The sequence below is a fragment of the Neofelis nebulosa genome, chromosome 2 (genome assembly GCF_028018385.1).
Source record: "Neofelis nebulosa isolate mNeoNeb1 chromosome 2, mNeoNeb1.pri, whole genome shotgun sequence".
NCBI classification, from domain to species: Eukaryota; Metazoa; Chordata; class Mammalia; order Carnivora; family Felidae; genus Neofelis; species Neofelis nebulosa.
In genome coordinates, this window is record NC_080783.1 from 4,455,121 (window position 1) to 4,481,934 (window position 26,814).

General features: G+C 49.3%; 1 protein-coding gene across 2 annotated transcripts in view; it reads left to right on the forward strand.

The window, feature by feature from the left end:
* The window catches only part of IQCA1 (IQ motif containing with AAA domain 1), a 153,308-nt gene extending 127,420 nt beyond the window's left edge, over positions 1-25,888 (forward strand). The window contains exons 16-19 of one of the 2 annotated variants that reach the window (XM_058700248.1): positions 3,037-3,123; positions 13,146-13,323; positions 19,654-19,892; positions 25,290-25,888. In XM_058700248.1, the coding sequence (XP_058556231.1) occupies positions 3,037-3,123; positions 13,146-13,323; positions 19,654-19,892; positions 25,290-25,412 (627 nt within the window). In that variant the 3' untranslated portion in view covers positions 25,413-25,888. Of the gene's footprint in view, positions 1-3,036; positions 3,124-13,145; positions 13,328-13,603; positions 13,808-19,653; positions 19,893-25,289 lie in introns of those variants that run through there. The other variant, XM_058700256.1, reaches the window with a different exon arrangement.
* Positions 25,889-26,814: the final 926 nt, after the last annotated feature.

The following is a 26,814-nucleotide window of genomic DNA, read 5'->3' on the forward strand; positions in this document are numbered from 1 at the left end:
AGGGCATACGTAGCCCTGTGCCCTGGCTCCCGTCCCTGGCATGGCCGACGCATCCCCATCTTCAGGCTCTGTGATCTTCTAGAAACCACTAGAAGGTCTGTGTGCTTTAACACTTTGTCTGCAGTCTCCATTCCTGGTCACCTGCTTGACCCACTTCTCGCTCTTTCTGTCATTGGTGGCCCTCGCCGACACCCCATTTTCCTAGGGCCACCCTCACAAGCTGCCCTCCCTTCCCCTGGGCAGGTCCTTGAGGGCAGGGACCCCAGCACTGAGCACAGCGCCTGGGACATCCTCGGGAAGCACTAACGAATGAAGAAATGTGAGAACAGCTCTCAGTCTACATAAAGCCAGTCTTTCTGGCCCACGAGAGCCTTTCGACTATTTGAAAACAACTAGCTTACCCCCTTGAGTCTTCTTTTCTCCCAAGACAAGTCTCATCCCTTCGATCCTCCCTGGTGGGAGACACTGTCCGCGTGAGGGTCCCGGATTCCATGCCTCTCTCATCTGTCCGGAACTGAGCCTGGCCACCAGATGTCCTCTGGCCAGCTCCCCACTGAGGAGGACAAGGCAGTGACGGCTTTAGAGTTCTCCCTGCTGGAATAAAAAGGGGTAGAGGAGGAAACAGGTCAAGGGTAGTGAGATGCTTTGGAACGGGCATCTTGTCTCCCATGGAGACAGGGCAGACATTAACGCCTGGTTAATAAAGGCAGACCCAGGTCTGACTCCGGGCAGACTGACTCCAACATTTCTCCAGTGCTGGGGGGCATATTACCCCTTCTCTGCCTCAGTGACCTCACATATAAAGGGGAGATGCTGGGACGAGCAGGGCACAGTACACACTCAGCGAGCGAAGGAGAAGTGGTGTCATGAGATCAAGGCGCTTTGCAAGTGATCATTCCTTGTATTGTTATTGTCAGAGAAATCGCTGGGGAAACATTTTCTGCTTCATTTGATAAGAACCGAACCCTCAGAAACCACGTCACCACCAAGGTCCCCCACACAGCCCCGTGTGCCCCGCAGCAGGTGAACGGTCCCGGCAAAGCCATTCCTTCACAGGTGCGGGTGACAAACACAGGAAGCTTGGAATTTCCCCACCAGCCCCGAACGCACACAAGTTCGGGAACAGTTGTTAGACTTTCGCATTGAATGGAATGGTACGACCAGAGACTGTTGGTCTCAAATTACCCCAAGCTAACAAGACTCCTGCCTTTCAAGACGGCTGGAGCAGCTTACTTGGTTAGAAGCAGAAGGCTCCGGAAGGGCTTGTGCTCACATCTGCGATTGCCATTGAGAAGAGTGGATCGGCGGAATGGAGACACGCAAAGACTGGAAAGGCTGTCGCTTGCCAAGTGGACACAGGAGGGGAGAGGCCGGCTCCTTCGGCAAGCTCACCATTAGCCAGAGACGGGAGACAACGGCTTCTGTGCGGTGTTCTTCCAACAGCTTTCTGTTCTAAAGCTACGATTTTTAAGGAGTGAAAAAGAATAAGATTTTGCCTTTGTCATTATAAAGTGTGTCTTTTCTAAGAAGCTGGAAACCCAGGATCTCATTTTCTTATTTTCTTTAGGGGCTGGAAGCAGCGAAGCTTTGGACTTAAAATAGCTTTCAGCAGAACAATGCTTCCTTGGAGCCCGCCCTCGGTCTGCAGCGAGGGAGGGGGCGGGCCACGTTGTAAAGTCGGGGGGCCTACGGCAAGGAACCCAGAGAACCGACAACTGGCGACGGGGCCCGAGAGCCTGGCAGACTTTGCCGCCAGCAGCCCGGTCTTACATCCTGCTTCTGCCATTTTTGAGCTATGTGACCTTGGACAGCTCACTTAGCGCCTTTCAGCCTTGGTTTCCCCGTCTGCAAACCTGGGTGAGCATCGCGGCACCTGCTTCGCAGGGCTGTGGCGTGAACCACGTATTAAGCGGAGGACGTGCTGGGTTAGTGTTGGCCCTGACCATGAGTGTCCTGCCGTGTGCGACGCGTGTGGCCCTGGCCGGGCACACGGCTGCTCACTAACTGCTGGCACTCGCTGCGGTTATCACACCCCGCCACCCCGCCTAGGAATTGGGGCTACAATTTGCAGTTCTTAAACTCTGTGGCTCTGGGTCTAAAAACTAATGCGTACCGAACAGTGGTTGGCAAGACGTGCTTCCCCCCTGAAGGTGCTGGCAAGTGGGGACCGTGAATGCACACAGCCCAGGTGTCACGCTGGCACCAGGATCAAGTTCCATCGGCTTTTGTCTTAGAGCGTGCATAATCTGCCTCACTAGGTACGTAACACTGGGGAAACGGCCGCAGCGAGCCTAGTGACTTTTCCATCATTTGTTAGATGCCTGTCTTGGTTAAAAATCATGCCCGCTGCCTTAATGAGGTTTGAAGAAATATAAAAATAGGAGTAGATAACACTACATTCGCTGCGGCCGGAGGCCGGCTTTCATCTGTCGCAATTTTGCACAAAGCACAGGTTGTTGCAAAAAAACCCGAACTTTGCTGTCATGGGGGCGCTTTGAAGAGATCCTTAGGTGTGTGGCCGTGATTCGCGGTCCCAGCGCTGTCGCGAAGCCCCGCCCACCGTGGAGGGGCTCAGAGCCACTTCCCAGACAGAACCCGGGCCACAAAGGCACAGCCACACCAAGGAGAACAAAAGGCATTCCGGGGGCCCTTGTGCTGAAACAGCTTTTCTCACGAGGAGCAGGTCTGAATAAACCTGGGAGCTGCAAGCAGGCTGTAATTACAGCTTGAGACCCAAACACCCCTTGATTTTGTTGCAGCAGAAAACTGTCATTTTATTTCAAGCCAGACTGATTCAAGGCTCCAGACTGATTCAAGCCAGACTGATTCTAGAGCCAAATGCACAGACCTCAAGGGTGTCCTCCCCGTAAGGTGGGAGAGGAGGCCGCGGTGCGGGGCCCGCCCTGTCGTGCAGGAGGGCCAGGGTCGGGCAGTGGAGCCCCTCCGGGCCCCGCGCCCCCGTGAGAGCCGTCTTGGGGGCCCTGCTGTTCGTGGTCGGGGACCAAGAAAGACAAGCATGTACGTTTCCCCCTGCAGGTGGCCCGGCAGCTCCAGCCCTCCGTGGTCTGGATCGGAGACACAGAAAAAACCTTCTACAAGAAAGTTCCCAGCGCAGAAAGGATGGTAAGGGCTTCTGGAGCATTTCTTCCTTTGGCCTTTTCTTTCCTCCAAGGGGACTCTTACCAGGAACTGTCTCCATTTCTCAAGGTCTTTTTTACGGGAGGAAGGAAATGAAAGGGCAGTCTCTCTCTGCCCTATACATGTCTGCATTTGAAAAAATTCGGTGGTCTGCTTTGATGAGGAATAATTTGGGGAAAAAAAAAGAAGAAGAAGGAAAGTGTGGAAAGAGGGGGGAGGGAGAGCTTTGGACCCAAACATGTGACGCAGAGGTAAGAAACAATTCAGAGAATTTTGCTCAGTTAAAGCAAATGGCACACAGAGGAGTTATTATTAGGATTTCCTATTGTTCATAATAATAAATAGCAAGGGCCTGAAATTTATGAACAAAGGCCTTCTATAGAACTGCTAAGTGCCTGCATTTGGGGCCTCCAGGGAGCCGGCTTTCAACTGCTTCCTTCCTCCTTTTCTCTCCTTTAAACGGCCCCCCCTCCCCCGAACTTCCCCCCACAAATCACCAGCAAATTTCCCACAAGTTAAAAAAAATTTGCAGATACACATGATTGTTATTCGACATCAATTTGCAACAAAGCAAATAGTGGTTAACTGTGAATTTCTGATTAAATTCATAAGGATTTTAATCACTTTCGATCCTTATGCATTATACATCATTTTTAGCAGGTAGAGATGATTTGGAAAAAGAATGAAAGCTCAATCTTTTCTTCCCCCAAATGAGCCTTGATTGCCCTGTCATTTTAGAAACTCTTAAGAGGACTCATTCATGATTTACCGGAATCTGGGAGCTAGCTCCCTCTGCTGGCCACTCTGCTGCAGTGAAGAAAGTCCCCGCCTACGATCGCGTCGAGACAGGAGTTAACTACGGGCCAGATCAGAGATCTAAAGACACACGCAGGGCGCGTGGGACCCAAGGTGCCACACACCCGACGTCATCAGAAACTCTGTCCTGAGAGAGCAAGGGCTTCTCACGCTCCCGCTGGACGTCGGCCTGGACACTAGGAGACGTGGGCTCTGGGCTCACCACACCGTTCATCGTAGCTGGCTGTGTGGCCGTGAGCAAGTCACTTAACCTCTCTGGGCATCCGCTTCCGTGCCTACCTAAGTACGGGGCTCCAGCGAGCACAGCCTCCGGGTTCACGAGGCGCTCCTTGCATTCTCTGCCATGACCCCCTCGGGCTGTGTCTCCGCTCTGAGTGCTTACAGCCATGGGCTCACCTGCACACCTGAGTCTGTGGGGAACAGGGCGACGGTGAAATGCTCACCTGTAAGAGAGCCAGAGGAGCACTGGGGCAAGGGCTGATGGCGGGGAACTTTCGAAATACGGGCTCGGCAGACACATCCCGTGGGCGAGGCAGGCAGCCGGCAGAGGGGAGAGACCAGAAGCCCGTCTCCAGACCTCTCTCCTGAACAGGCCCTACTGTCGCGGATTCCCAGGGACACAGCACGACCTCCGGTTCCCACAAACACAGCCGCGGACTGGTTTGATTCCAGTGGGAAATGAAGACCTTCGGTAGCAGAGTCTTTGCGACGGATAAATCAGACCTTAATTCTGTCCAGCTCTGCATTAGAAGAGTCTGTCGTCTGTCCGGGGAATTAACTGCACTGGAGAAAACGGACCAGGCCCTCAGATAACTCCCGGGACACCTGACGGACAAGAGGCAGAATGTCCCCATGGCTGGCCGGGTGGCCCGGGCCATCCCAGGCCCAGACAGAGCCGCGGGGGGGCGTGCACACCCCACCCAACAGGAGACCGCAGGGGTGGGGGGGGGGGGAATCGCTGTGTGATCCCCCAAACGTACGTGGGAATGTGTGTCCCCCCACGTCCTGGGCCTGCCCCTCGTGCTGCCTCCACTGTCTTCCTGGAAATCTGGGGCCAAGGCTGGTCCAGCTGTGCTCTCTCTCCCCCACACCCGGCCCCTGACTTGCGCTCTCAAGTCCCTCGGCCACCGGGGCCCGGAGCTGCCTCGAGCGTTGGCCGCCTACCTTCTGAAGGTGACCACTGAAAGCTAAGGGCAGCAGCTGCATCCACAGGGGACAGGAACCTGGGAGGCATCACAGCCAGCTTCTCATCAGTCTCATCGGTCACTCGGCCACGCCAGGGAAACCCAGCAGCCTTCCTTCCGCCGTGGTCCAGCCTCTGTCCCAAAGGCTCCACAGTCCCGAAGGCACTGAGGCTCAGAGAGGAAAGTCCACCTGCAAAGGAAGCAGGAGGCTGCCTTGTCCACCACCCTCAGCTACAGCACAAGCGGCACTCCAGTGGCTGCTTCTTGGACCCGAGGGATCCCAGAATCTCCCCCTGAAAAACAGTCTCACCCACGGTGACGTACTCCCCCGCTAGACGCCTCAGCCTTTAGGGAAAGGCCTCCCACGGTGGTAAAATACATGACGATCACCCCGTCATCAGCAGCAAAGCAAAGGAAGACGTCCAGGCAGGCCGCGATGGCTACGGAGCCTGGCTCCGCCCAGGGAAGCCAGGCTCCCTGGTGCGGGGACCCCAGGCCTCACACATACGACCGCCGTGCACAAGAAGAAGAGGTTCCCAGGGGCACGACAGGGCACGCCTCTGTCGGGGAAGCTGCCAGCAACCCTAGGAAGGAGGCAGCCTTGCCCTGTTTGGCACAAGAGGACAAGGGCTCCAAGAGAGCCACAGCAGACTGGGGATAGCGCTGGGCCCCAGAAGAAGGTGTGTCCGAAAGTCCTGCTCCCCGTCTGGATGGTGCTCCCAGCTGGGACGCCACGGAGTGCCAGCCATGCTGCCCTCCCCCCCAGCCCCCCACCGTGCGGCCTTCAGCTACACCCGCATCCACCCGCCACACCTCCCCTACCCCTGGCCGCTCCAGATCACATCCTGAAAACTGCCCGTGGGGCCCTCTGGCCTTAGAGCCCAAAGTGCCCTGCTCCAGAATTCCCACACCCCTGTCCCTTCCCGTCATCCCCAACACCCCGAGAAGCCCTTTCTCCTCTAGACCTTCAGAAATGGCCCAGCTCCAAGTATGCCCCAGCCCTGCCACCTTCACAAACCCCCAGCCAGGCGGACGCCTGGGCCGAGCCCCCTTCCCCTCTCCTCCTCCTCCTGGGAGCAGACCCATCATCTCCACCGTCCGCGGCCCAACACAGCCAGTCGGGTGTCTGTGGACGCGGCGAAGGCGTTAGGAATGAGGCAAGACAGGCTGCGGCTGCATTTTCTGCACCATTAGCCTTCGTTACTTCGTCCAGCAGCCTTCCCGACGTCGCAAGAGGCCTCCATGAGGGAATCTCTTGCTTTGTTGGAGCTGGCGGCCGTGTGGCTTTGTGGAGCTGACTGCAGAAAAGCAAATGGGAATTGCCGTGCGGATGCTAAGCACTGATTCGAAATTGCCCACAATAACACAGTTGTGTGGGGGCTGGCGGGACCGGCCGTAGAGGCGGTGGCTGCGGAGGTTGCCAGGTGACCGTGGGGATGTTGGCTGGCGTGATGGATGAGCGCCAGGGTCTCGTGCGTAATGGACAGGCCTCTGAACTGGAACAGGGGTGGCCCGAGTGCAAGGGAGTGCTGACTGAACGGACTTGCCTTTCATTTTCATCCGCTCCTAATGGGACGACACCTCACCATCAGCGAGGATGTCACTCTGGATGCGGCCCAGGAACAACATTTGTTATCCAAACAGGCTAATTAAGTTCAGGTGTCCCTGCCATTTCGGGACACGCAGGTAGCAATATCATCTGCCTCAGAACAGGCGGACGGCACTGCCATCACCATGGCAACTAGGCTGCTGGGGATGGGCTCAGACCACACAAGCACGCCTCTTCCCCACAGAGTGGCAGTCTCCAGCGTCACTGGGGCCCTGGGATCAGTCCTCCCTTCCACCAGCCTTTGGGCAGCTCCCACATGCACCACCTACATCCCAGTCACCCCCTGCCACCCACTTTATTCTCCATCAAGCTTCTCAAAAGACCGGTCTATTCTCACCATCCCCACTTACTCCTCAACCCGCCTTCGTCTGTTTGCTGCCTTCCAATTCTGCAGAAACTGCTCTCAAAAAGTTCTTCTTTGACATCCATTTTGCCAACACACACTTTGGTCCCCTTGCTCTCCCTTTATGCCACGTCCAAGATGGCTACATTCCACCATTTTGTAAAACTCTCTCTTCCCTTGGCTTCCATAGCCCTGGCCTCCTCATACCCCACCAACACCTTTTTCTGTATCTCCTCCTCCTGTGCCTTCTGTGTCTCCTTGAGTTTCTAACCCAGGCCCATGGCCCATTTCTCTCTACTGGCCCTCTTTGGGCACCGTCTCATGGCTTGAAAAACCACACCCAAACCAATGACTGTCTCCCCAGCCCATGGTCTCCCCAGTGCTCAGATGCAAACATCCATGGGAAACCTCCTCCACAGGGCTGCAAAGCCTGTCCAAACTCTCCTCCCCCCTACCCGTTCCCAAACTGCTGCTCCTGTATTTTCAAAAAGTTGGTTTTATTTAATCTAACCACTCTTCATAAGAGGGCTTTGGATTCATTCTGGTAAAATGAACCCCGTATATCACCAAACTCTCCAAGCCTCATCTAAGCGCTTTGGACTATTTCCTGGCACGGGTGTAGATATTCCTATGAGGTCTCTCCTTCCAGAATCTCAGCAGAGAGCTTTCTTCAGTGGCATGGGGCCCAGAAGGCAGTTTCTCAGGGCTGAGCAGAGGAAGACTTATCATCTAATATAATGGAAACTGATGGGAGCTTTTTACACAGTCATTTTGAGCTCTATTGGCAAATTGCTAGGCTCCTCCAAATTGCAAAGGCCCCAGTTTTTCTGTCTTTTCCCTTTAAAAACCTTGCTCCTCAACAGAGTGGACACGGCATTGTCTCCCACCAGCACTTGGATTTCAGAAGAAAACACAAATCATCCCTTAACAAGCACTTTGTCAGACAGACGCATTATGCCATGCAATCTTCACAGCATCCCAGTAAGTTAGGCTCTCTGATTTCCCCCATTTCTCAGACGTAGGGACTAAAGCTCAGAGAAACTGAGCAACCTGCTCAAGGACACACGACTGTCAAGAGCAGAGCCAAAACTGCAATCAAATATGTCGAACCAAAATCTGTGCACTTAACCATTTGCTATATTATCTGCCTGTTATTATGGAGTTTCTTCCTTGGGCTTTTGTGGGGGGTGGGGGGATTGGGGGGTTGGTGCACAGCCTGGTTCAGTATCAAAGTAAAGGCCCAACAAACACCCCTCCCTGTCCCAGGCCAGCCCGGAGGCTGGGTCCGAGAGATGACATGTTTCTGCAAAGACCTGGGGTGGGGATTAAGGAGCAGCCCCTTTATGAGCGGGTCTTCATCCTCATGGTCAGAGCGCCATTTCTACGATTCCAGGAAGTCTCATTCCATCATGCCTGTCTTGTGCTTTCCCCTCTTTTAAGCTCCTCTGTTCTCCTGGGTGGAATCACGCAGGGCCATTGCTTCCTCCTGGTCGAGGCTCTGGATTCCTGTGGGCGCAGGAGGAAATGACAGGAAGATGCCTGGTGGTCTGGCCTCAGGCCCAGCCTACGGGATTCATTTTACCATAAAAATTCCATCTCCTCTTCTGCTGTGAATTACTTTACAAAAAGTCCCCTCTAAACTGAATCCAACAACATAGAAAAAGGATTACACGCCATGACCGAGTGGGATTTACCCTGGGTTTAACATCCAAAAATCAGTTTGTGTAATATGCCGCATCATTGGAAGAAAAGACAAAAATCACATCATCCCAATACGTTCAGAAGAAGCATTTGACAAAACCCAGCACCCCTTCGTGATAAAAGACTCAGCGACATAGAAAGTGAAGGGAACTTCCTCACATGATAAAGGGCACATACTAACCTCCACAGGTCATGTCGTACTTTTGGCTTTTCGCTTAATGTCACCTCTTCTCTCCAGCATTTTACTGGAGGTTCTCGGCAGGGCAGTTGGGGGGGGGGGGGGAATGAAATAAAAGGCATTCATATTGGAAAAGAAGTAAACCTATCTCTATTTGCTGATGGCATGCTCTTATATAGAGAAAATTCTAAGGAATCCACAAAGAAAGCATTAGAGCTAATAAACACGTCCAGCAAGCTTGCAAGATACAAGATCAACATACAAAAAGCAACTTACTTCCATACACGCGCAATGAAATTAAGAAACAACCATTTATAGTAGCATCCAAAACAATGTTTGGGAATACATTTAGCAAAGGAAGTACAAGATTTCTACTCTGAAAACTCCAAAAGCATTGTTGAAAAAAGTTAAAGGAGACCTAGATAAAAGGAAAGATACATCAGCCTCGTGGGCTGAAAAACTTAATATTGTTGAGATGGCAAGAATTCCCAAACTACCTGCAGATTCAACACAATTCCCATCCAGATGCCATCGGGCTTATTGGCAGAAATTGACAAGCTAACCCTAAAATCCAGAAGGAAATTCGAGGGACCTTAAATAGCCAAAACAATCTTGAAAAAGAACAGAGTTGGAGTATCCAACACTTCCCAGTTTCAATTTGACAAAGGTACCAAAACAATTCAATGGAGAAAGTATAATATTTTCAAACCATGGCACTGGGACAATTGGATAACCACCTGCAAAAGAATAAAGCTGGACCTCCTACCTTACACAGGATTCAAAAATCAACCCATAATGCATCAAAGACCTACAGGTAAAAACTAAAGCTCTAAAACCCTTAGAAGAAAATAGAAGCACAAATCTGTGTGACCTTAAATATATCTTAGCAATGATATCATAGCAATGATATCTTAGCTATGACACCGAAAGCACAAACAACAAAAGGAAAAATAAGCTGCCCCTCATCGAAACTAAAAACCTTTTTGCTGTAAAGGACATCATCAGGAAAGACGACCCACAGAATGGAAGAAAGTACTTGCAAATCATGAATCTATCTGATAAGGGACTTGTACCCGCAACATATAAAGAACTCTTACAACTCAATAATAAAAAGACAAATAATCCAATGTAAAAAGTGGGCAAAAGATCCGAATAGGCATTTTTCCAAAGAAGATAAACACACGAAGAGATGCTGAACATCATCAGCCATCAGAAAAATACAAATCAAAACCACAATGAGATACCCTTTCACATCCATTAGGATACCTAATTTAAAAAAAAAAAAAAAAGGAAAAGAGGGGCACCTGGGTGGCTCAGTCAGTTAAGCGTCCAACTCTCAGTTTCGGCTCAGGTCATGATCTCGTGATTTCATGAGTTCAGGCCCCGCATGGGGCTCTGCGCTGACGGTGCGGAGCCTGCTTGAGATTCTCTCTCTCCCTCTCTCTCTGCCCCTCCCCCGCTGGCACTGTCTCTGCGTCTCTCAAAATAAATAAATAAAACTTAAAAACTATTTTTTAAAAAAATTAAAAAAGGAAAAAGAAAGCGAAAAGAAAAATACATAACGACAAGTGTTCACAAGGGCATATAGGGAATTGGAAACATTATACTCTGCTTCTGGGACTATAAAATGGCACAGCCACTTTAGAAAGTAGTCTGACATTTCTTCAAAACGTTACACATAGAGTAACTATATGATCTAGCAACTCAATTCCTGTGTGTGCCCAAGAGAAATGTTCACGGTGGCACTGTTCACAGTAGTCAAAAAGTGGAAACAACCCAAATACCCATCAACTGATGAATGGATAAATAAAATCTGGCCTTTCCGGACAATGGCTATCGTTCAGTAATCAAAATGAAGTATTAACGCATGCCACAACGTGGGGGAACCCCCAAAATATGCAGAATGAAAGAAGCCACGGACACACACACACACACACACATATTGTATGAGTCTATTTATGTAGAATATCCGGAATATACAAATCTGTAGAGACAGAAAGTAGATATCCTCTTGCCTAATCCTGGGTACAGTCTTTTGGGCCTGATGAAAAGGTTCTAAAATTGACGGGGACAATATTTGCGCAACTCTATGAATGTACTAAAAACCACTAAATTATACAGTTTAAATAGATAAATTGTAGAGTATGTGAATTGTACCTTAATAAAGCTGATGTGGATATATCATAATAATGATCTAAACCTCACAATACAATATAATACAATATAATAATAATAAACATATATTTTAGGTCTCCTTTGCAGCCCTCAAGTGGGATAGGCCCTTTCCCCAGGAAGGAGACTTGGGGGACACCCCAGCCCCCAGCACGTCCCCTCTGGGAGGAAGGGGACCCCAGCAGAGCAGAGGGAGGAGTGCCAGTCTGGAAGTCGGGCTCCTGCTCATCAACTCCGGGACTCAGGAGGTCACACAGCCTCTCTGGGCCCAGGGTCTCGAGGACTGTCCCCTCCTGGGGAGGTTGTGAGGACCAGGTGGAGAAGTCTATGCTGAGCAGAGAGAAGTACCTAGAACACAGTAAGCTCTCACGAGCTGCTCCTTCCTGGGATTACTCAGCTGGAAGACACGTAACCAGCCTGGACGTAGAAGTGCTGAGTCCAGGGTCAATGCTGGAGAAGACCAGCTCCCTGCCTTGTCCTTGGACGCCAACGGAGGCCTCGAGTCTCATGCCTGGTTGGGACCAGAGCTCCCCAAGTTCATGCAACTTCCTACCAGTCTTTCCTCCTAATGGCCCCGTGGCCTCTAGGCTCCTGCCTTTTCCCACTGTCTCCCTCCTGCACCTTGTCAGTCCAGACATGGAACCTGGCCTTCTCACTACCAAAAGCAACCACCGCTGTGGGCACTGCGCAGCCAACAGCCCCACGACGCACAGAGGACACCCCTGGGCTTCAGAAGAACCCTGTGCAGCGCCCCCGGGGAGCCCCTTGCCCTTGCCCGGAAGGACTCCTCTCCCACCCCTCTCCTCTGGGCACCCCTGCCCTCCACGGCACTCGGTCGCACCTGACTCCCCCTCCCCTGTGCACAGCAGATGGTGGGCCCGTCCCTGACTCCCAGCTCTGCCGGGCCCACCAAGAGCCTCCTGGGGAGCAGGAGTGTCCCTGTCCCAGAGGCCCCGCAAACCATACCCAACGCTATCAGCCAGCTGTGGCTCCAATACCCTGCCGTTCACTTTCATTCCTGAGAGCGGGATTTATCAGACACCTGCTCTCCCCCAGGTGTTACCGCCCCTCCCTGTCTGCAGGGCTGTCTCTGGGCTGGGCTGCACAGGGACACGCAGGGATGCACAGGACCGCTCTCTGCTGGGTGTTCCCAGTGAGAGCTGGGGTCTGCTCTGCTCCAGAAAAGCCACATGGGGGCTTCTTTCGCTCCCACTCAGCTTTCAGGGTCTCATTGGCTCCGTCACCCCTTGCCAAGGGAGAGCGAAAGTGGCCGAGACCGTGCCCGGGGCTCCCCCATGGACACTGTCTCCATCACCCCAAGCGTCGTCGTCCTCCTCCCTCCTCGTGTGGCTGTGCGGTGGGAGCTGATTGAAAGCTGGTGCATTGCCATGGCGACGTGGCCAAATCTGACCCCCACAGCTGAAGTCCTCCTCCCTGGGGTACCTCACGTCCTGCTTCTCTCCCTCAATAGTGCTGGGCCTTTACTAAAATGATACAGGTTCAAACCCTTTCCAAACTGCTTCAGAGAAGTTTCACACTCTTCTGTAACCAGGTGTCTTTCAGACGTGAGATCCAGACCTGTGGTGGCTCGCCGTGAGGGCCGCCGGTGAAGGCGGTCTCGGGTTCACCCTCAGAACCGCTCGGAGGGATGCGCGTCACCGCCGGGAGTCCCGGCACCAGCCAGCTTCCTTCCGTTTGCACATCGGCCCTGCGTCCCATTCTGGGGGTCAAGGGGCTAGAAAGATCGGTCAGGTGCTTCCTTCCTGCCCCCTTTCCAAGTCCCAATGCCAGATGTGGAGGAAAGGAAGGGTCTGGATTCAAACCACCCAGGCCAGGAAAAACATCATGGCCTGGGCTCAGGACCAACTCGGAGCATCGTGTAATCGGGGCCTTGAGGCCGCTGTGACCCACGCTTGCCGTGGTGCTTCCGAGAGTGAGTGTCCTCCCGTCCTGGATTCTGTCTCTGCGCGTGGCCTCATTTCCCCCTCTCTCCCCTTCTCCCAGATGGAACCTAAACGCCTGAAAAAACAGCTTCCAAAAATCCTGAGACTCCTGAAACCGGATGACAGGATTCTGATCGTGGGGACCACACAGCGGCCTTTCGATGCGGAACTTCAATCCTTCTGCAAAGTTTACCAAAAAATTATTTTGGTTCCCAGACCAGACTATGCTTCCAGATTCGGCAAGTACCTCCAGCCCCTTCCTGGGCACCGTGACTGGGGTGGGGCCAGGGTGGGGGCCTGACCGGAAGGTGGGTGCCCCTTGAGGGGCCCTGGGAAGCCCACAGAGCCTGGGCCGTAGATACAAACCGCCCGGTCACGAGGACAAGACGTGCATGTCTCTTCTGTTGTTAACTTCGTCCTTTTTACCGAAGACAAAAGGAAACTGGACAGGGATACTTATTTTGGGCCCCGAAGGGGACAGAAGTCCTTGCGGGTGCTAACTTTTCTTTCAACAGGTAGATGAACACCGGTCGTCTTGGACCCATAGTGATGGCGTTTTTCTCAGAGAGCATTAGTCTTTCCACAGATTGATTTTTGTTAAGTTTTCCAGGCTCAAAGTATTAGCCCAAGAGCCTGTTGACTTACTTGTAATAACCATTGAAGTTAAGAGCTTTTTCAGTTTTTTCCTCTTGAATAGACAAATTCAAGACCTACTTGTATTGAGATATATTTCTAAATGGGAATAACACAAAACAAGTGCCCCCGGAGGCAGTGCAGGGAAACCGTAGAGGGCCACGGGACACAAGTTCTGAGGAGACCCGGTTCTGGGTCCCAGCTCTGCCACCGGATGGCCCGGTGACCTTGACGGCTCAGTTGACCTCCTGAGCCCCCACTGTTTCGTCTGTAAAGAGGACCGTTTAGTCTCCAGGACTGCCGTGACCCTTATCTGAGGGGACGGCAGAACACACAGCACCGTCCCAGCTCCCGCGAGAGCATGGGTGGTGCCGGGCACGAAGGGAACAAAGATGGTGGCCGTGGTTATGGAGAAGGAGTACAGGACCGGGCAGCAAGTGGCCATGGTGGGGTGCTGGTGTTTTCTGTTATCTACTGCTGTGTAACAAACCGCCCTAGTGGCTTAAGACAACAGATCATTCCATCCCATGGTTCGGAGGGTTCACGGGCTCAGCCATAAGGTTCTCCTTCAAGTATGTCGGGATGTTGCAGCCAGGTGTCAGTTTGGACTTCATCTGAAGACTCAACTGGGCTGGACAGCTATGGCCGTTCACTCCCGTGACTGGGGCCGACCCTGGCTGTTGACCAGGAGCTCAGCGGGGGCTGCCAACCAGATAGGGTATACACCTGGCCTTTCCGTGTGGCTTTGCACAGCACAGTGGCTGGGTCCCAAGAGAGAGCGTCCTGAGAGCAAACGTTTCCAGAGGTTCTGACAGAAGCCGGAAGGATTCTCGTGACTCAGCCTCAGAAGTCGCACACGATCGCTTTCGCCAGACTCTACCGGTCCAGAGGAAGTCCCAGGCCAGCCCAGATTCAAGGGCAGTGGACTATACAAGGGTGTGAATAATGCGGTGTGGCCCGTTGAGGGGTCATCTTTACCCCTCATGGTGGTGGCAGTGATGGGCACGGTAGTAGATTTGGAATAGAGGGGGTGGTGGTGATGGAATGGACAAGAATGTGGGCACATGGGCACGTTCAGTGGTGATGGTGATGGAATGTGCAGGAAATTGCTCCCAGTGGAGTAGTAGTGGGGATGAGGCAGCGGCTATACGGTAACAGTTAAACATCAAGAGAAGTCATGAAAAGGACCAGGTCAAACCTGGTTTCCATCCGTCCTTCCCCAGTCACAATAGCATCCCCAAAACACAGGGGCTCTGCGGGCCTTTCCGGTTGGTCTTAAGCTCCCGGCCCATGTTACCTGCTAAAGGACGACCTTCTAGCCCCCACACAGAATAAGCTTCCAGCTTCTCAGCCACTCCATGTGCCCTTTGCGCTCATTTCTATCTTGATAAACTGGGATCCTGGCTTCACACATCAATGTTATCCACAAAGTACAGGACGACTTTGGTCTCGGTTGTTTCTTCATCATCCTGGTGGCATCTCCATCTTCTAGAGCCACCAGACCCTCCGCGGGGACCTTCGCGTTCAGCTAGCACAAAAGGAGAACAGAGAAGACACTAGAGAGTATCTCACAGGAGATTTTAGGGACGGGGCCCAGAAGGGCCAGCTGTCGTTTCACTCGTGTCGCATCGGCCAGGATGACTCCCATGGCCCCAGTGAAGTTCAAGCACACAGGGATGCGTGGCCCTGCCTGGAAAGACTCACACAACGGGGTGGGTGCCAGCAGCACGTGAGTCAGCGCAGAGCGTCCCATCCTCCTGGCCTTCTCGGAACTTTCCCGCTCTCATTCTGGTTGGTCAGATCTCCTCTCCCAATTCCACAGACTTTTGGATGGTAGGTATAGATCTTAAGCCATTTGAATGGAATAAGGTAGGGTGTTGTTAATTTTAAGGCACCAGAGCGTTATTCTTGACTTCGGATTGAATAGTTTCTACTGTTTGACAAAACCATAGGCCCTTTAAAAATGAAGCTGTTGGTGTTATAACAAGGACAGTTGTGGGGGGTTTTTTTTGATGGAACGCCGGGCATGTGTTAGGACACAGATCACATTGCAGTTTCCAATCTGAATCTCCCCGTGGCGGCATCACAGGGGAGGAAGGAGAAAGCATCCCCTCACCTGTGGGCAGATGAGAACCTTGCGTGCAGGACTTTTCTCAGGCCCGGGGCTCTGTCCACTAAACCACGTGCCTCTCACATATTTCTCCCATGGTGGGTGATTTGTTCAGGCCGCCATTCTTGCTGACATCATCAATGCCATCTGGCATTTCCTCTGGTGACCTTGAAGTTTTCATAGCCCCAGTGGCTGGGGCATCCATCTTAAAGAAAGACTGTTCCTGTCTTTGCAGTGATCAAAAAGTGGTCTCTTCCAGCCCATAAAGCGTGGACTGCAAATCTATAACTTGGGCCTCTGTTTGGCCGTCTCTCTACCAGCAGCCGAGCGTGGGAGGTGTTCGGGAACATTCATGATCCTGCTTCTCAGATCCCTCTAGGCAGGGTTGGGGAGGGAAGGGTGGGTCAGCTTGAGGAAACACAGCCCTTAATGTTTACCAAGTAGAATTCAGTATCTACCTTCTTTCTCCAAATCAAGCTGTTTCCTTCTAAATGTCTGTAAAGAAAATCCACCAGCAAGGTTGATTAATGCCTTGACTAGTCCCCAGAATTCCCTCTGGGCCTCCTCTCCCCACGTTCCTAATGCCTTCCTCTCTGGCCTCTCTTCCCAGGGATCTGTTTCACTAATATCCCAATTCATCACAGGCCCCCACCCCAGACCCAGTGTCTAGTCAGATGAGTCCAGTCCACGTCTTCCGATTTTCAGAAGCTCATCCAAACCATATTATCCCTTCCTGTGCTTTTGTAAAACCACAAATTAAACAATGAATTTTAAGACACTACATCATCCCAGGCACGCAGTTGGGAGCCAGGGTAGAATCCATGTGGAACGTCAGAAAAAGAGAAGGGGATTCAGAGACCAGATTCTTTTCAGCCTAAAGAAGGGAGAGAGAATGTTGATTCATCTGAAGAAGCGAGGAGCCTTTCACATCCAGGAGAAGGAAGGCAAATATGGGACTTGGTCTGGGGAGCACCTCAGTGTGGGGAGCACCTCGGCGGCCCTCAGTGAGCTCCTCCACTGGTCTGGCCCCCCATCACCACACCCACCGCCAGCCCCATGTCTGTTGTGTTCTTGTCCTCTCCGCCTGCACCTGCTGGGCCAGATGCTCGGCAGCTGTGGCTGCAGTGCTCCCTGTGGGGTTCCCATCTCAGTGAGCCCCTCAGGTTGTGACTTACTCTGCATCTGACTCCCCTCTTAGCCCCACAGCTGGTGGCTCTGTAACAGCAGTGGAAGCCGTTCTTTTAAAGGCAAGTCTAGTCCATCCAATATGAGAAGTCAAACTGATCCTCTTTCCTTCCCATTCTCTGGCTCCTGTGAAGGCTGTGGCTATGTCCTGCCGTAGCTGTGACTGCTTCCCGAGTCCCCTTACTGTGCCTCCATTAACAAATGGTGAGCATCGGGGGGAAATCAACGATCTGTGAATTTGGGAGTACCTTGACCAAAACGCTACATAAATATCAAGTATCATACATTTTAAAGAGTCAATCGTGTATTCACATGTACTTAATGGACCAGAGTAATTGTAGTTGTTTGCTCCATTTGTGAAGAATCTTTACTTGGAGAGGCCCCTCGTGTTGATAGGCTGTGACCGTCATAGCCTAGCAGGGTGGCAGGGATGAGAGCTGGGTTTGGTTTCTGGGATCCCAGACCCTCTGCGTTTACCGACTGCTTACTGACTGGTCCACTCCGTGCCACGGGTAAGAAGTTTGCCCGGGTGCACAAGTCTGAAGCTGTCTGAGTTTCCAGTCTGGGGTACCTACTGGGTCCTCAGCTTTAGGGGCTATATCCTGTGACTTCGCATAAAGCATGCCCTCTCCTCAGCTTCCAGAGTCACCATCCCGACCTGTTCGCACCTTTTTTCGATGTTCTAATAAATCTTGACAGGGGACACACTAGATCCCAAGGGATGATGCTGTCTGGTCATTGTTCTTATTTTTCCTATGGGTTGTATCTTCTGATTTCTAACATTTCCTCAGTTATATCTAGCTAAGGGTAATCCTCACCTGCTTGATCTGTTTTACATAAACATTCTTTGACATGTTCTGTATTTATTTCATGCTATCTTTTATAATTGACGTTTTAATGAGCATTAGGAAACTTTGGTACAAAATGGAATGACAAATAATAATTATAGTTATAATTACAACAACAACAGCAATACAGCTACAGAAAATAAAGTGCCCACCATATATTACAACAGTGCTTTGTCTAAATCCTTGTATGTATTTTTCACAGCAGCCCGAGAAGTAAATCAACTCCCATTTTACAGGCGAGCAAAGATGGATTAGAGCCCAAACAAACCCACCACGGAGGCAGGAGAGTAGATCCAGAGGGTTGGATGTTGCTTTAGGTCAACCTGGTGGTCCGTATGGTCCATGACACCCAACCTGGCACAGTTGGGAGACACTGCAGACCCCAGGGGGACATGCACCCCTTCCAACAACTCGGCTGACATCAAGGCCAAAGGCGACCCCCCCGCCTCGCCACCAAAGAGGACGGTGGAGTCGGATTGTTAAAAGGACTCATGACCCAAAGTCCGACTCTATGATGTGACTCATGGATACGCTGAAGGTCATTCTATTCCTGGACAGTAATTAGACTTTTTCATTTTATCAAGTGTTTTTGGATCAATGTATTTGGATGAGCTAGTCATTTACCAGACCTGACAGTGCTCAGATTATATAATAATGGTCATTTTTTTCCATCTTTTAATGTTTATCTTAGAGAGACAGAGAGAGACAGAGCGTGAGTAGGGGAGGGGCAGAGAGAGAGGGAGACACAGAATCCCAAGCAGGCCCCAGGGTCTGAGCTGTCCGCACAGAGCCTGACACAGGGCTCAAACCAATGAACCATGAGATCATGACCTGAGCCAAAGTTGGACACTTAACCGACTGAGCCACCCGGGGACCCAATATTGGTCATTTTTTTAAAAAACTGTTTCGAATATTCCTCAAAGAAGGTCACAATGCTCGGGAGGCATTTGACCAGATCTTTCCAGCACTGAGAGTCTTTCTGAGATACGTGGTCTTAGCAATGCGTCACCTTTCCTCACTGGGCACAGCTAATGTGGAAAGGATGTAGTACTCTAAGTGTTACAATATTTGAAATGCTGTGTGGGAGTCCAGTCTATATCTAAAGTTGAGTAATTTCATAACTCATTTTCACACCCTCCCTATGTTCTAAGTGAAATCTATTTCCCCAGGTTACACTAACCCGGAGAACAACTGGGCACCCACCGGGGGGATTTCAGTCAACCTCTGCCCATTTACAGCTGTTGGGGTTGGGGGAGAGAATACAGGTCAAACTGCACCCTGAGGGAACTGAACCCACTGGTGACGAATGGAGATTGGAATCTGCATTCCAATTCCACATATAAAAATAATGTACAAAGCCTTCGTAACTAAAAAAAAAATTTAAAAGGTCAAGCTCCTACTCATTCAAACACTTTGGAAAATGTAATATTCTGATGAGCAGAGATCTCATATATACCCTTATCTGAATTTCCAATTCTGGAAGATCTTGAACATTTTGGAAGGTACCACACTAAAACTATACTGAATGTGGTTTAATTTTTTCCTTGTCTTGCGGATCTAGGACCTCAGGGCCATCAATATGTATGTCTTATGGTTGCAAATCACTCAGAGGGGAAAAAAAGTATTTAGCTATTATGGCTTCCTGCTCATTTGAATTACAAATAAAATGAAGTGTTCCTCCTGTGCATCCCTTTCTTGGTGAGATGCCACTTTGTACCAAGAACTAGAAAATCCTGCTTTCTCTGTGGTGACCCTGGTTCTCTGTGTCTTTTCCGCCATCTTGGACGCCACAGTTCTGTGGAAACAGATCATTCAACGCAATGGAGGCATCATTACTAATGCCTTGAATATTAGTTGCCTGGCGAAGGTCACCGATGGCTTCACCCAAGGACACATAGTCCAGGTGGTTAAAGGCGTGCTCACGGACCGCAGAATCCACCGGCAAAATTACAAACCACTTGTGGCGGCGGAGTTCGTGGCAGCGCTAACCAGGATGAGCCCGGTGTACCAGGAGGAAGAAGAGAGCTTTAAGGTAAATGGAACGCCCGTGCGGCCCTGTCTCAGCCACAAACACCTGTCACATGACCCCCTCCCTCTGGTTCCTGAGTTTCATGAATGTGTCATACACAATGAAATTTGGAAACTCGAAATGTTTCGATCGCACATTCTTTCCAGTCTTGCCCGTGAACATGTGTCTTCCCGATTTTAGGAAAAAATGTGGTCTATGATCTTATAAACTAACAGCCGAATTGCAGAATTGAATAGCAGCTTCAAAACCACTGGATTTAAACATACACACACACACTCACACACATGCACACACACTCTCAGGCATGCACACACATCCATGCGTACATGTGTCGCGCCCTTTGTATTTCATGTAACGGAACAAGTTGTGCATAGAGAATACTATTCCCTAAATGGTGCATCTCAAGCCCATGCTGGTTTTAGCCCATATTTTATCCCATTCTGTGACGTTCATAGAATTTTTTAGATCTGGAGGAAACTGAGAACCAGCTCTTCCAAATCCCCGCTTTACAGGAGGAAAGGAAGTTGTGGAGAGCTCTGTGCCTTATGCAGGCAAGTCAACATTAGAGTCCTGGGTGCCCAGGCCAGCGGGCACACCTCACACCCCTAATCAAAGTGAATATAGTTGTGTCCACTTTCGGGACCGGGAGGCAGTTTCCTTGGCCAACTGGGAAAACAAGGGAGGGAAATTATATCCGTGTGATTATACCCACCGCAACATTGGCCCTGCAATCATCGGAAAAAGAATCAGAATTCTCGCCTAAGCCCTATTGTGTCTGGAAGCCTGCTTGAGATTAGGAAAACTTCCCTTGGCAATATAATAGTTGTCCACCAACTCTGAAAACCATGATTCCCTCCTGCTTTTGCCACTAACGTTTCAGTCCAAGGTAGAAAATAGTCACAATACTGATCGCCAAAATAATGATCCAGCGCAGGGATTGGTAAATGTTTCCATAAAGGGCCAGATAGCAAATATTTTAAGCTTTGAGAGCCCTGCAGTGTCTGTCACAAGTATTCAATCCTGTATCACAGTACAAAAGCGTTCACACACAGTACGTAAATGAATGGGCATGGCTGCGTTCTAATAAAACTTTATTGCAAAATCATGCAGCAGGCCAGATTTGGCAGCTATAGTTTGCAAAACTGAAAAGAAATATTTCCAACTCCAAGCTGGAACTCCTGCCAAGGATTTGAGCCAAGGCTCTTGTTAACTGTTTACACCTTGTTAGAATTAATTGCAAATATTTATCCTCTGCACGTGATACGTCGCGTTCTCTTCTGAAATCCCCAATTTCTATTTGCCCTTCTGAAATAATCACCTTCCTCCTTGTTCTGAGGAGCTGGGTTTAGGGTAGCAGAACCTATGCTTTCTCTTAGCTGGCTTTTTAACCGTCCGAAGTGATTTGTAGACGTTTTTCTGTCACAGGTGCCTGAGGTCCAGTAACTGTAAGTGATCACACATTCCAGAGAAGGGCACGCCACCATTGTATAACCTGGATGAGAACATACATGCTTTTCACTTCCATTCTTGGCATATCTGATCACTTTATTCATTTTTTTTGAGGAAACGAAATCATTTTTTACCACCATTTACTACTAGCCCCCTCGCCCCTTCAATTTCTGCTTCTTATCAATAGCTCGAGAGCTTGAGACAGTGCCAGGCCCCAACTAGAGGCCCAATGAAATCGTTTAGTGGCAAATTTATTGAATAGATGGACAGGCGCTGTCACAGTGCTGAATAACGTGATGCTGTGGCTGTAGCTGCTGGTGATCAAGTCAATCACCTCTGCCCTGAGAAATTTGACCTAACCGTGCTTCTGACGTGTCAGACTAGGGTCTTGGCGATGCTCCAAACACATCATACCCTACCCCGTGGACACGATGGAAAAAATATTTAAGGATCATAATGGTACTAATCCTAATAACGTTAGGGGTACCTGGGTGGCTCGGTCGGTTAAGCATCTGGCTCTTGATTTCGGTTCAGGTCATGATCTCGCGGTTTGTGGGTTCAAGTCCTGCATTGGGCTCTGTGCTGACAGTGCAGAGCCTGCTTGGGAGTCTCTCTCTTTCCCTCTCGCTCTGCCCCTCCCCCACGCGCACTATCTCTGTCTCTCTCAAAATAAACAATCTTTAAAAACATATTAGTAATAATCCTAATAATGTTAGCTAATACTTGTGACTACTTATGTACCAGGCCCTCTGTTAACTCATTTAGACCTCATAATCCCTCCAGTTTTCAAATGAGGAAATTGAGTCATAGAGACTCATAGAGTCACAGAGTCATTCTGTGGTAGCAGAATAGTGCCCCCGGCAATGACGTCTACATCTGAGTCCCTAGAACCTGTCAGTAGGTTACACGGCAAAGGGGAGCTAAGGTTGCAGATGGAGTAAAGTTGTTAATCTGCTGAACCTAAAACAGATTATCCTGACTTCTACTGGTGAGTCCAGTGTAATCATAAAAAGCAATCAGAAGAGAGAACAAGAAAGTCAGCAGCCTGGGAAGGATCCGTTGGAACTCCAAGTAGCCCCGCGGTGCCAGTTTGAAGATGAAGGAGGGGCCACGAGCCAAGACAGCAGGTGGTCTTGGGAAAGGGAATAGATTCCCCCTCGTGTTCCAGAAAGGAACGCAGCCTGCAGACACCTAGATTTTAGCCCAGTGAGACCCATTTTGGACTTCTGACCTTTAAGACTGAAAGATAATAAATGGTTTGTTTTACATCACTAAGTTTGTGGTAATTTGCTACAGCAGGAAAAAAAAAAGAGCTAAAATGATTTGCTTCTAGTCACATAGCTAAAAAGGAGCAGAGCTGAAATTCAAACTGTAGGCCAAAGACAAAGACCATATTCTTTTTTATAAAGTTTATTTATTTATTCTGAGAGAGAGAGAGAGCACACAAGCAAGGCTGGGGGAAGAGAGAGAGGGAGAGAGAGATCAAGCTGGGGAGGGGCAGAGGGAGAGAGAGAGAATCCCAAGCAAGTTCCACGCTGTCAGCACAGAACCCGATGCCGGGCTTCATCTCATGAACCCTGACCCGAAATCAAGAGTCAGATTCTTAACCGACTGAACCACCCAGATGCCCCAATACTGTATGTAAATAAATTAGTAGGAGTTCATCACCTGAAATACGTGGCCACCTCACCTTACATGGAAAACAGAGCCAAAGCTAAAAGAAAGATGAGAAAAATCCCCAAGTGCCAGACAAAAACAAAGATAAATCTCAAACACACAGACAAGGCAAGCAGCATAGAGAAAAATCAGGGCTAGGAAACGAAAAGAGACTATACCTGCTGCTCCTTCCTCCAGGTCTGTGGTATGTCGACGTCACCGAGGAGCGTCATTATAAGACGTGCTTCCGGATTTTGGCTTCACAGAATTGTGTAGAAGCACTGTGAGAGAGGGAGAAATAAGGGAGATACAACGAATACAACCAAAACAGAGCCTCCTACTCAAAATGAACCTGAATATAAAAATTCCAAAACATTTGAGGAAATCTAGTGCAACCTGACAAAGAGTTTAAATTAATATAATTCAGGTGTTCAAAATAATAAATGAAGGCCTCATTTCCATTAGAGATGTACACAAAGTTTTGAAACAGAGACAGGCAGAAATGGAATAAGAGATAATAATGGGGGGAAAATCACAAAAAGAAAGCTTAGATATAAAAAATATAGGGCTGCCTGTCTGACTCAGTCAGTGGAGCGTGTGAGTCTTAATCTTGGGGTTGTGGGTTTAAGCCCCAAATTGGGTGTAGAGATTACTTAAAAATAAAAGTCTTTGAAAAAAATTAAAAATATATAACTTAAATGGCCAAAAAAAAAGTAAGAGAGGTATGAACTCTAGACTAGACATGGTCAAAGAGCACATTCATGGATTGGAGGATGCTCCTCTGGAAGCAGCACAGGAAAACATAAAGATAAAAATCTATAAACTGCAATAAGAACCTTGAAGATATTGACACCCAAGCTAACAGAAGTTCTAGAGGAAGAGAATAAAAGAAATATCAGAAGAATAATGATTTAAAGAAATACTTGCTGAAAATTTTCTTGAATTAAAGACATGAATTCTTAGGTTGAAAACAAACTCCAAGTGACCGGCAGGACAAATAAAAATAAATCCACACTCACATACATTATTGTGAACCTAAAAACAAGACAATAAGCCAGTCTTCAAAGATGCCGGGTTGCCTATAAAAAGCCAACAATGGAGAGGCCAGGCGTCTCTTTAACAGCAATCCCTACCAGAAGACAGTACGATCATTTCTGCAAAGTGCTGAGGAACAGTAACTGTAGGCCCAACATTTATCCCCAGCTAAACTAGCACCCAGGAGACAGGAAGGAATAAAGACACGTTAAGACTTACAAAGACTGAGCTATCTTCCCCCTCACAGCCACTCCAGGGAACAATTTAGAAATATTCAGTAAAATTGAAGATGCTCGTGCCCTACCATCCCAGGAAGCCTACTTCTCTGGATATTCTCCAGAGTTTTCTCATAAGTTTACAAGGAGATATGTAAAAATTGTGCATGTCAACATCATTCCTCACAAAAAGTTGGAAACCACTTATGTGCCCATTAATAGGAGAATTGAGAAACCACTTGTAGGATAGTCACTCAGTGAAATACTATTACTACCATAAAGTTTATGAACTAAAATGTTTCTTAGCTTTCAAATGAAAAGTGAAGGTTGAGAAAATGCATTCTCAGGACCAGTTGTAACCACAAGGCGCTTAGCTGGCATGTTGGCTCCAGTATTTCTGCCATGTTTTCAACAGTCCCCCTTGGCGTGTCTACGTGGCCTCCCCGTGGCCCCCGCGTAGCCAGCAGTCTAGCTTCTGGTGGCCATGTGTGAACCATGGAGGGCCATTCACATGACCAAGAAAGCCCATGCCCTCAGGATAGGGTAAGATTCCCCAGAAAGATAGGAGACTAATTGGGAAGGGCTGCTAGTCAGATTTGGTCTGTGATTCTCTGAAACCGTTAACTCCTTGAGGTGGAAGTTAAAAGACAGGTTGGAAAACCCACTGAGAAAGAATTTGTATTAAATATACATTAAATGCCCAAAGTTTAACGGCTGCTTGCCCCTTCCTTCTTAGCAAGTTTTTCTCTGTTTTTAAGAATATTCCCTTGGGAGGCACCTGGGGGGGTGGGGGAGTCAGTCATTTGAGCACCCAACTCTTGGGTTCGGCTCAGGTCCTGATCTCACAGTTTGTGGGTTCGAGCCCTGCGTGGGGCTTTGCTCTGACAGCTCGGAGCCCGCTTGGGATTCTCTCACTCCCTCTCTCTCTGCCCCTCCCTCATTCACACTCTCTCTCAAAATGAATAAACTTAAAAAAAAAAAAAAAGAATTATTTTGGTGCATGAGTGTCATTTTGATATTTTCCTACAAATCTGTTTTATTTCAGGACTGGTATGCCAAAACCCCTATGGGTAAAAAGCGAGCCTTGGCACTAACAGGAGGGACCACTGAAAAGGGGAAAGGAGAAAAGAAGGAAAAGAAAGGAAAAAAGGAGAAGACGAAAAAGTAATGCCTTTCTGAGGAACCATCCTCGAGTGTCTCAGGGATGGAGGCGATCCTGGCTTGCCAGGGAAAAGGTTCACCATCGCCTGTCTGAAGAAGACCCAGGCCAACGCCGCGAGTTCGTCCGCCCCTGCGTTCACTCCGATCTTTGCAGGCTGTACACCAAGTTCAACGTCCATAGCAATTGTTTCTAGAGCTTGTAACTGTCTCTTAATCTACGTAAAGCTTCTGTATAACCGAAATCCACTCATTACACACTTCACAATCTTTCCAGCTCATCAATACCAGTCACCAAAACTAAAATGTGATATTTAGAAAATCCACTGATTTGACAAACTAGTAGGTACCTTGAGTCTGTCACCAGCACTCCAGCTTTTTATTAATCCGTATATACCGCATATTATCTTGCACATAGTTTGATATATTAAGTCTTTGCTCTATTAATGTATTTTAAATAATTGAATAAAAACCATTTTCTTTGAACTGACTCAGTAATTTGGTGGCTGAAGCTAAAAAAGACAAAAAACGATGTTTAAAATTCACAAGTTTCATCTTCTGACTTTGAAGGTGGGGAAACTAGGGCCCAGGGTCACACAGCGGACATCTGGGACAATGGGACCAAAGTTCTCCTCACTCCCAGCCTGCTGCTCTTGGGAAGCATGGGAATTTGGGCAGGCCAATGGCGGCAGAAAAGCACTGTGGGAACATTGGGTCAACGTGGAGAAGAGGAAACCTGAATGAAGAAGGAAGAAATGCTAAACGAGAACAAGACTAAGGCCACCCGAGTGGCTCAGTCGGTTAAGCATCTGACTTTTGGCTCTGGGTCAGGTCATGATTTCATGGTTTGTGAGTTCGGCCCCACATCCAGCTCTGCCTCCATGCTGACAGTGTGGAGTCTGCTTGGGATTCTCTCTCCCTCCCTGTCTGCCCTTCCCCTGCTTGCACATGTACTCACTCTCTCTCTCTCTTTCTCTCTCTCTTTCTAACTTTGAAAAAAATAGAAAAATAAGGATCAAGATATAAATTTAAATTTTGTTTGAATATGAAAGGTGATTTGGTGGAAGACAGTAAGTAACTCACCTCAGAGTTGTGGTGAGAACGCCATCAGAGGAAGCAGACTTGAAAGGAATTTAATCTGAAACTTCAGAATATCCTATCCAATGGTTCTGGTCCCGCCAGAGAAAGTTGTAGAATCTCCCTCCCTATAGACCAAGCTGGCTCTCTGGGTTTTCCCAGATTCCTGGTTAAGTTAGCTTTTCAATGCCTAAGACCACGTGTGCTTTCTGGGTGTCTTCCGGCCCCCAGCACAACCCCCTCAGCCTGTGTCTGCACAGGAGATGGGCACAAAGTAGGACAGAGAGAGGTGGCCATGGGCCCGTGTGCTGGGGATGTCCCCTGCACACACAGAA